Source organism: Giraffa tippelskirchi, chromosome 3, assembly GCF_054371585.1.
Source record: "Giraffa tippelskirchi isolate mGirTip1 chromosome 3, T2T-mGirTip1v1.2.pri, whole genome shotgun sequence".
Lineage (NCBI taxonomy): Eukaryota > Metazoa > Chordata > Mammalia > Artiodactyla > Giraffidae > Giraffa > Giraffa tippelskirchi.
The window spans coordinates 154,092,997-154,104,418 of NC_137277.1; the positions used below are offsets into that span (position 1 = coordinate 154,092,997).

The 11,422-nt window shown below is 34.1% G+C and overlaps 1 protein-coding gene across 14 annotated transcripts in view; it reads left to right on the forward strand.

Annotated features, from left to right (window-relative positions):
* CREB1 (cAMP responsive element binding protein 1) overlaps positions 1–11,422 on the forward strand; it is a 52,733-nt gene that overhangs the window by 7,917 nt on the left and 33,394 nt on the right. For all 14 annotated transcript variants that reach the window (XR_014079064.1, XR_014079065.1, XR_014079066.1 and 11 more), the window contains exon 2: positions 10,886–11,007. Coding sequence is in view for 7 of the 14 variants with exons in the window: in XM_081578149.1 (XP_081434275.1) it covers positions 10,894–11,007 (114 nt within the window). In the remaining 7 variants the exon portion in view is untranslated. The remainder of the gene's footprint in view (positions 1–10,885; positions 11,008–11,422) is intronic.

Consider the following 11,422-nt stretch of genomic DNA (forward strand, 5'->3'; position numbering starts at 1 on the left):
GATGGAAATGGCAACCCACTCCAGTATTCTTGCCTGGAGAATCCCAGGGACGGGAGAGCCTGGTGGGCTGCTGTCTATGGGGTCGCACAGAGTCGGACACGACTAAAGCGACTTAGCAGCAGCAGCAGCAGCCGCAGTGTATAAGAGTTCAGATATCTCTGTATCCTCGACACTTGTTTTTATTTTTCATTGTAGCCATTTTAGTGGGTGAGAAATAATATCTCATTGTGGTTTAGATTTGCATTTCCCTAATGACTAATGCTGTCAGGCATATTTTTGTGTACTTACTGGCCATTTGTATATCTTGGAAGAAGTGTCTGTTCAGATCCTTTGCTCATTTTTAAATTGGATTATTTGTCTTATTATTGAGTTGTAATCTTTGTTATTCTAGATACAAGTTTCTTACCAGATATATATGGTTTATGAAATTTTCTTCTATGGATTGTCTTCACTTCCCTGGCACAAAAGTTTTTAATTTTGACCATTTCCAATTCATCTTTTTTTCTTTATTTCTTTCATTACTTGTGCTTTTTGTTGTCATATCTTGGACATCATAAATTCTTAATTATTATAGACATTTTCTAAATATCTCTGCAAGCCACTACAAAAAGGACACCACTATTTAATGAAAAATATAACTAAATCTACTAATACATATTTGGAATTACACCCCACTTGCTCTGGCCTTCTCTTTTATCCTGTGTCCAGATTCCTTAGTTTTGAGTACTGACCAAAAGAAGCAAAGGTAAATGTCAAGAAATAGCAACTTTGAAACAAAGTTTAATTCAAATTTTTGAGAATTATTTGTTACTAGAGAATTTATTATGTTTGTGTGACTGTAGTGTATTACTCATATATTTAAATTCTCCTGTATTAGGGGAATTCACACTTAGCAGACTTTTACCATGGAGGCATCCCTGGTATCTCAGGCATAAGCAGTCTGCCTACAGTGTGGGAGACATGGGTTCCATCCCTAGGTCTGGAAGATCTCCTGGAGAAGACAATGGCTACCCACTCCAGTACTGTTGCCTGGATAATCCTATGGACAGAGGAGCCTGGCAGTCTACAATCCATGGGGTCGCAGAGAATTGGACACGACTGAGTGACTAACACACACACACACACCATGGAGGCAGTACTAACTCCTTCATTTTTTGCAGTTGACTAAACTGACCTCTGGAGAATTTAAATTTACAAACTAGTAGAACATTTTTCCTGGGCTAGAAATAACAGTAAAGCATAGTCTTCGTCACTCTGAATATTAATAGCATTATCTCTTTCTGAAGAATGTTTTGAAGGTTTAGCTTTATTGATGATTACTAAAATTTGTTGTTCCTCATTGATAGTTTTGGTTTATAAAAGTTCATTTACTTGAAGTATTGTAGCCAAAGTCTTGTAAAAATATTGATTTAGTTATCTTATTAATTAAGTCTGCATCAACAGAAAGGTTGCCATAAATAGCCAGCTCTTCCTTTCCTTTTTTACATAATTCATTGTTTTTCTATCATTTCAAAACAGTTTATGGTTTGAAATAATTATTAACTAAATACTTGTTTGGAGGGAATTTATATGGAAACTGATGGTAGGAATTCGTTTATACTTGCCTAGCTCTTTGGTGAGTTTGTGAGCCCTTTGAGAGAAAGGGTTCTTGGCTGCTTTACGGTATAGTCCCCATAGTTTTTGGCAGAACACTTATTATGTAAATGCACGAAAATTATAATGAATGAATTCCTCTTGGAGGGTCACAGATTTGAAAAGCAGGATTAAAACCAATCTCCCTGGAGGTTTTGCACCAAGGGGGATTAAAACCAATCCCCCTTGAGGTTAGAGGAAGCTGACATATATGCATATGCTTAGACAATTAGGGGCTTCCCTGGGGCTCAGACGGTAAAAAATCTGCCTGCAATGCGAGAGAACCTGGTTTCCATCCCTGGGTAGAGAAGATCCCCTGGAGAAGGAAGGGAATGGCAACCCACTCCAGTATTCTTGCCTGGAGAATTCCATGGACGAGAAGCTTGGTGGGCCACGGTCCATGGGATCTCAAATAGTCGGATACTTATAATTGCTTAGATTACAGATTTATTTTTTAAAAGCCAAGGAAATTAGATTTGTTTTTTCATAGCTTAAAAAGAAAATTTTCTTTCTGGAGTCTAAATTAATTCTGATAGTTTACTAACGCTTTTCACCTCTGAAACAAGAAAAATAGCATGAGACTGTATTAAAGTAATTACCAGAAGTCACTACCAGCTTGATAAATAAAACTACATTTACCTGCAATGCTGGACTTGATTCTTTCAGGATTAGAGGTAAAAGATAGCTAAATATGAAGTGAAGTGAGTCCTTATCAAAACTAAATAAAGTCTACTGTGGTCTACATGTCATTTTTCATCTTTGTACTTTAACCATGGATAATTTTTAAGATATAGTTCAATATACCCTTGGTGATTTGAGTGCTTGAGATTTTTCTGGTAAGCCAAATATAATTAAAATGATTAGCATGTTGCTTAATAGTTTATGCAGTTCTACTGCCACATATTTATTCACTTTTTATATTGGAAGCTAGATGTGCATAGCCCTAAACAGTCTTGTAAAGTTCTTAGAAATCTCTTAACATCTTTAGTTCTCCATCTGGAAAGTCTGAGCTAAAGCCAGAATTCCTGTCTTATGACTCCTGCCATATAACGTGTGCTGTGTTACTTCAGGAAAACTGATTTTCACTCTTTGTTGTCTAGTATGTAAATAATTCACCAAGAATAGCATTTTAAAATTTAGTTCAAAGCAGTACGGTTATAATAATAAACATTAACTTTATACACTTTTTTTAAAAAAACACTTGGACATTCATTTTTCATTTCAATATAGTGATTTTCACATAGTCACTCTGGTTTTGTTGAATAAATGGAATAATGGGCTGTAAATATTTAACCTCCAGGCGTAACTTTTGTAGGTCCTTAACAGTGTTAGCCTTGAGCTAGTTTATGAAGCAGAACTTGAAATTTGAAGACAGCTTCACTCTTTACTCAACACGGAAATTGCTCTTCTAAAAGTAATTACATGGAGGAGGTGCATAATGCTTTTTTCCCTTTTAAAAAAAAAAGCAGCTTCAAAAATCTAATTAGTAGAACTTCATATATAGAATCCTATATAAGGTCACTTCTTTGAAAGGCTCAAAGTGGAAATAGCTGTGAAAATGGTATCAGATGGGTGTTTGGATAGAAAGAAGAATGGGAAGAGTTCAGTTAAATGTTTATTATCTAAAATAATGCATAGTCATAGCTGCTGCTTTGCTAAGCAACATTGTTTGTCTCTTGGTGACCAGATATGTGAAGGCTTGTTTTAGAGCCATGAGTAGTCTTACCTGAAGGAAAACAAGGCGGATACATTTTGCCACTACTTAAAAAATCAGTTACTTAACAGTAACTGATTTGAGAAAGTACTAAACCTTTCTTATTGAAAGAGAGTATAGAATTAGTCACACTAGAATATGAGGATGGTTTATGTAAATCAAATAATAACTTTCCTAATTCATTTCTGTTAAGTACTTCCTTTGAGGACAATTTGTTACAGAGCATACTACATAGTTTAAAATAACTTATTAAAAATAGCATTCAGATACTGTGGTAATCAGAAAACTGCAATAAATCATAACATGTAAATCTTGAACTTAAGGTGGTTTTCTCTAAGTTCAGCCCAATAAACAAATTAGGGAATTAGTTTTAATAAATAACATTGAAAAGATTCCCTTTTGTTGTATGTGTTTTTTTTTTAGGTAGTGGTAATTGAGTACTGGCATTTACTATTAATAATTTATTAAAACATATAAACACATTTTCAAGCTTTTACTTTTGTCTCATGAGTTATTAAATCTCATCGGATTCAGATCACATAGAATTAATTTCAGATACAGCTTTTCTTCCTCCAATACTAGACTATAGGCTAAAGTATGGATTTGTATTTCAGTTAAGGGAGAAAGATCTTGGTAGGATCATAGAGAAAACTGTTTCTGAAAATTATGTCAGAATTTACTTAGCTTCGTAAAGTTACCAAGTTATTTTAGTTTTTCACATTGCCTATTCTGGTTCTTTACCTAAAAACATATATATATATATATAAAACCTTAATTTGTTAGGGTGTAATCAGTCTGTAATCTAATAAGGTTCTTATAGCTGGAGTTGATAACGTGTGTTGAGTGTGGAGTGTGCCTGTATACATATGTGCCTACCTACACACATGTATACATACACATTACAGCATTCAAATATGCTATTTTCCTATCTGGTTTCAGTGAAAGGATGCTGTATTTAATACCAAATGACTATTATTAGCATCAAAAACCTGAAGCATTAAATTTCCAGTATTGATTGCATACATCTCAGTTCTGCTTAATAGGGCATACAGTGAAGATAAATGAAGTGTCTCAAGGTTAACAACCGAAAAGCATACAGGAGGAAAAAATAGAGGAAAAGAAGCAGTGAACCATAATCGTTGACTCCTGGAAAGCTAGAGTCCTTTATGTAGCAGCTGAACATTTTGCTACTCTCTTTAGTAAATTAATCATGTGGTGGTTGCTAAGTCGTGTCTAACTCTTGCGACTGCATGGACTGTAGCCCACCAGGCTTCTTTGTCCATGGGATTCACAAGGCAAGAATACTGGAGTGAGTTGCCGTTTCCTTCTCCGGGGGATCTTCCCAACCCAGGAATCGAGCCCAGGTCTCCGGAATTGTAGACAGATTCTTTACCAACTGAGCTACAAGGGAAGCTCAAATTAATTGTAACACTCAGAATATTAATCTTAATCAAGACATATTAAAAGTGTACAAGTATGCTAGCAAGGCTTTCAAACAGCTGTAATACACTAAAAAATTAACAAGTACAAAATAACTATGTAAAAAGTATTGCACATGAGCCCTAGATGTTTTTAGGTTTTCTGCTTAGTAATACATTTGACTATGACAACAAACTAGTCATTTAGTTTTAAAATCATGTGCCCAAATGTGACTTTTTGCTGTGATTACTCTGGAGACTTTAAAGTCTGCTTTTGTGATTTCCTTAAATCCCTGGACTTGGTGAAAGAGTTCAGGAGTCACCCACTTGCTAGATACAGGAGAAGTTTTTTTTTTTTCCTTGTTTGTAATAAAAGGTCATCTGCATTTTAAAAACCATGGCCTATATTCATATGTTCTGTTAGTTACGGATGTATTATTTCTTCTTCAGAGTCAAAATTCACAGTTCATTTCTATGAATACTGAACCTCTCATTCTAAACTGGATTACGTTTGTCATAGATTTAAGGGATTAAAAAGTAAACTTGTGAGAGAGATGGATTTATTTTTCATAAACTTGAGCTAGAATGTTTAGGATCTTAAGGACCTGGGCACTTCTTAAAGTTCAGAGTATTTTAGGGTAAAGAACAAGGTGAAGATTTACAACATTCTTTACTTTCACTTAATGGTAGCAAAAGTGATGATACAGGCTTGCTTTCTTGTTCATTGACCTTTATTACAGAATTTGGGACCGCCAGAAATTTCTCCCTGATTTGGTATAGTTCTGTATAGGTGCTGGGTAGGTGAATTTGCATGCTGCCTTATCCATGAGGGCTTTATGCTGATCCACTTTTATACTATTAAAAATCCCTCAGCATCCTTCCCACCCTTATATTTTACCCAACACTTAACTGTGTTCTGATTTGTTACGTTTTTACTTGTTATACTTTCTCTCTTTTATTTCCACACACTAGAATATAAATTCCACAGAGTTTTTAAAAAATTTATTTCTTCATCTCCAGTAACTTGAACGGTGCTCAACATGTAAGTACTCAGATATAATACAAGTATACTGTATATAATGTAAGTTATTAAAATGGAAGATCCTGTTGGTTTAAGAACAGTGAATTATTCACTTCTGGTGAGTTACCTCAGGATATATTGCTTTACAGAGTAAAATACATTGCAACATAAAAATTCTAAACCCATTAACTTAACTTGGAGACATCATTCTCATCTTCTCTTTTTGCCCTAGTAGCTGCAGATTGATTAGGAATGACCATCTTTATATTTTATCCTTTATACAAAATAAGACACCAGCCACTGACTCACTCATTTCTCTAAAGGCCTACTGTAATTAGTCTTTGCTTATACCATTTTTCTTGTCAGAAAATAAATCCCCAAATCTATTAATACTGTGTTTATCCTCAGTGTTTGGCATTCCACCACTCTTGACTATTGCAGCATACTCTGTTCTTAAATATCATGGAAGCAGTCATTTGACAGTTTACTGGAATGTTTACCCTAACTATATTGAAATTTTTGAATATCAATTGTCTTGACTATATAAAGGTACAAAAGTGATACAATCCTAGTCAGATAAATTTCTTGAAACTTTCTAAGATGGAAAGAAAAAAGCTGCTTTATCCTCTTTGAAAATTGAGAAAAGGACTGTTAAACTGATAAATTTTATGTATCATAATATATCTGAATGGTAATATTTTTATATTTGCCCAAGATTAAGAGGCTAGGTGATGTATTTCTAGTCCATCGTCTTTACTATGAACCATACAGTAAAAGGAGGTAATAAATATTAAGTGGCCTGCATAGTTATGTGTGCGTGCATGCATCTTGTGTTGTCACTTCCTAAGATCAAAGCATTTAAAGTTGAGAGAGATCTTTTTATCCATCTCTTGTTTTCAGATGCGGAAACTAGAACACAAAAAACTTAATTTGTCCCATGACCACTTGATGACAGCTCCAGTTTTCCATCAGATGTTAGGCTATTTCCCAACTATTCAGAACAGCATTCTTTGTTTTGCTCAAGGTGAGGCGCATAATACTGCAGAATCATTCCCTGTTTCTCATGTTAGGAGATAGAACTCTGAAGACCCTTATAGCAAAATGGCATGTCTTTGTGAATGAATTTATTTAAAAAAAATTTTTTTAGGCATGACACTATTTTGAAATTCATTTTTAAGTTCATAGTTTTCAAAGAATTGCGTTCTATTTTTAGGGATAAATCATGAAAATACCTAAATCTTAAATATCATTCCCAAATAAATTTTGGAATTCAGAATTATTGGAAGAACTCAGGAATTCTTGACAAATGGTCAAGCTAATACTAGATTTTCCATGATTTCTAAAGATCTGTTGTTTCTAATGTTCCAGATCCAGTGTTTTTACAACATTCTATCTGACTTCATATGTACCTGATCTTTGCTTATTCGGTCTTTTGCTTGTTTTTGCACTCCCAAAATGCATTTCATTTGTATAATCAGTTAGGAATCTCCTTTCTTCAAGTAATTTTGGAAACCCGTATATTGGCTCTGTTAAATAATCCTGTGTCTGAATACTGCTCTGTTGATTAAGACTGTTCCTGGGTTAATAGAAAAATTGAAGACTGTACACATCATACCTTATTATCTCTTCTCTCTCCACCTGAAGATACAAAGGAGTAAAAGCTTTCAAAGTCATAATTAATGTGCTCACATTAAATGCTAATTTAGTTTAGTTGGAGACTGCTGTTTCAGTACCTTCAAGGTAAAAACCAGAAGAACAGTTTCTGTTTTAGTTGACTCTTGAATTTCTTACCTGAAACAAATTGTTTTTCCTTTAATGATTCTCACTTGTACTTTGAGAAAGGCCTGAATTAACTGATGAAAGACAACAATTGTTCTGTTGCTCAAGTGGTTGATATCTACTCAAGCTAATTAATATGGCTGTCCCCCACTTTGAAAAAGGTTTGGTTGTCTTCCAGAATGAAATGGTAATGAAACACTGGCAGTTTATTTACATGGGGGATCCTCACCATTGTAAATACCACACTTTGTCTTTAGAAGAAAATTAAAAGTAAGTGAAATAATATCTAGTTGGGGAGGGAAGAAGATGGAAATCACATTCTTTCTTTGAATGTGACCTTGTAACTATAATTACTTATGTTAACTAATGGTTTTATTCTTTTATTATAGAATCATAAATATTTTATTTTCTGAAGCAGGTTGCAATGATACCCTTTCCAGGTGGCACTAGTGGTAAAGAACCGGCCTGCCAGTGCAGGAGATACAGGAGACATGGATTCAGTCCCTGGGTCAGAAAGTTCCCCTGGGGAAGGGCATAGCAACCCATTCCAGTATCCTTGCCTGGAGAATCCCATGGACAGAGGAGCCTGATGGGCTGCAGTCCACAGGGTCGCAAAAAGTCAGACACGACTGAAGTGATTTAGCACGCACACACCTTAAATGTTAAAAGAAAATTAAGTGGCTCTAACATATTGAAAAGTAAACAGAAGTATGATCTGTGCTTTGAGTTACTTTTAATCAGATTGTAGGGTGAAACTATTTGGATGACAGCGTAGGTTAAAAAAAAAATGTGGCGGACTTCCCAGGTGGTCCAGTGGTTAAGACTCCATGTTTCCAGTGCTAGGGGGATGTGTGTTTGATGGTTGGTGGGAAAGATTCCACATGTGGCGTGGTGCAGCCAGAAAATTTAAAAAACAAAATGTGGCTTGGACTGAAGTCTTTCCAAAATGGTTGTGTATTCTCTGTCTACAAAAAAGTATTATGATGGTAAATTTGTGTTTATCTTTGTTCTCATTAAGTTGATGATTTGGAGGAGAAGATAGAGAAAAGTTTGTGGGTTTCTGCTGTTATTTAGCTTGACTCAGTGCTGTCCTCAAATGGATCATTTACTTGTTTTATTGTTGTTAAGGTTAGATTTTTTTGCTTTCATGTTTTCTTCCAGAGCAACAGTATGGACCATATTTAGTATTCACAAACTATTTTTTGATGTTGTTTTTTGTTACTTTTAAGTCTGTCTGAAACTGTTTAGTTTAAAAGAGGATCAATTTTAAGTGTACAACTTAAAGAATTATCACAGGGGGTAGTAAAGTTATTTTACAATTCTTTTAAAAAAATAGTTATTTTTACTCTTTGGAAATTGGGGTAAACAGTTTAGGTAAATTTTGAACAAATACTAACTTTATATTATAAGTATCAGATTAAAAAGTTTTTATCAGTGGATATCTCAAAATCATGACTGAAATAAAGCTTTTGGTTCATATTTTCAAAATGTTACCCATCATTTCTGGTATTAAAATTTCTTTAATTGCACACATAATCCTGAATCCATGCTCAAAGAAAGAAAAAAAATAAATAAAAGTACTGAAATATATAAAAGTAAAAGGTGAAAATCATCATATACAATTCTACCAAATCTTTCTCTTTTCAGAGCCACCACTTATTTTGGTTCAGTTATAATTTCTACCCCTTTTCCATGCATATACCTTTATAACAATTTGTTTTACATTTTTTTTTTTAATGTAAATGGTGTTCTACTTTATAATACGTTCTATAACTTGCCATTTCACGGTCTTGGAAAGCTTTATTTGTCATTCCATTATAGTTAGACTTTGTTGCTTTTCATTGCTTTAATTTTTTTAATGGTCCTCCTAATGATGGATACTTGTTTCTAGTTTTTTACTATTCCAAAAAAAATTCTATCTTTGTAAGTCAATAATAAGAGTTTCTTACTGAGTAGTAGTTTCTCTGTATTCTAGATGTTATTGTGTTGATTGTATGTATGAGATATTTTCTCCTTGTGTACTTGTCTTGGTGGCTTTTGTCTTGTTAATATTTTAAATAATTATGTAGTCAAATCTGTTGATCTTTTCCTTTGTCATTTGTTTTGTGGCTTCTTTATTTCTGAATTATTCATTTCCACAGAGATATTTTCATTTTTAACTGTCACTTGTAAAAACATTTTATAGACTCCTGTGAATGGTGGCAGAATGTTAGTATGTGATCCATTTTGATGGCATGTAATAATCACATAAGGATTAATGACTATTTTGATTATCAATTTCAGAGTTATAAAATAAACATAATAAATTCTGAAAAAGCATTGGAGTTTTTGTGTTGTTTATCAAATCACCATAAGTAGTTCTTACTATTAAATTTATTTTTGACAGGTAATATGTTAGGAACTGAATGATAACAATAGTACACAATAAGAAATAATCGCTTTTATTGTGACTCCTTGAGACACAGTTCCTCCCCCAGTTATATCTGCTATATATAATCAGGTTTCCTAACCTCAAAGTAGTGTCCGCTGCTGGGAATTGCTCTATACTTTTGCAGTCACCCAGTGCCAGATCTAACAAACATTCTAAACTCTTAGCAAAGCAGGATCTAAAAGGATCAGCCTTGATTAATTTATCCAGAATCTCACAGTTAAAATTTTTAAGTGTTTTATTGTGTGTGTGTTGTTTGTGTGTATACATGCACGTGTGCGGAGTGTTGCACATTATATAGGGTAAGGAGTCAGAACACAAAAGAACCTTTTCCGTGTTTGAGGTCTCTAATTTGACTCTGTGTCAAGAGCTATAAGTTGAGCTCTTGAAACTTGGGCTGTTTTGTCTTAACCACCAGCAATTTCCTGGGGAAGTAGGTTATAATTTTTCTGTTTCTTCCCTATGATAGAGGGAATACCTTTATAGGAGGTACCTTGAAGCCAGTATCTCATAGACCCTGTCATCAGCTCACTTCTGCTCTCTGCCTTCCCTCACCTGATTGATACATTTTGAAACTTTGCTGCTGCCCTTCCTCTCCTTATTAGGACAGATTCATGGAAGAGGGGAATCCCGTCTTCTGTAACAGATGGAGTAATATTGGGAAGTAAAAGGAAAAAGCTTTTTTCTTTTTTTGAAAAAACTAGAACTTTTACAGCTCAGCATATTTGGACAAGTCTGACAGTAATCCAACTACATTGTAGTTTAACTAGATTTTTGAGTGCATCTGCTAACCTAACCACCACATATACCTTTTTATAACTTGAAAATTGCCTTTAAAACCACAAAAGCACAAAGCACTGTAGTGCTTGTAACACTCTTCCATATTATTGTAGGTAACTAAATGACCATGGAATCTGGAGCAGAGAACCAGCAGAGTGGAGATGCAGCTGTAACAGAAGCTGAAAGCCAGCAAATGACAGTTCAAGCCCAGCCACAGATTGCCACATTAGCCCAGGTATAAAAACATGGAGAGATTCCAAGTTGTCTCTTCTAAGAGGAATATGTTTTAAATACAAGAGAACTTAGTTTTTATTAGAGATATACATAGAATGAGTGGTAACATTCTTAGAATATCAAAATTCCTATTTATTTAGTATCAGCCTAATTTTAGAAATGACAGTATTCAGTAACATAGAAAAATGTATTGTTAAATACTAACACACTATTTGTAGTAGTGACATGATTCAGGATAATTACATTTAAACTGATGGGTAGATGGTCTCTTGAAGGAATAAAACCTAATATGATAACTGGGTTTTTTTTTTTTTTCATATCATATAGATTTATTTGGGGGCATGGGGACACAAAATCTGAAGGGCTAAATTTACATGTGCTTAAACGAAAAAGATAGAATAAACAAATAAATTGAC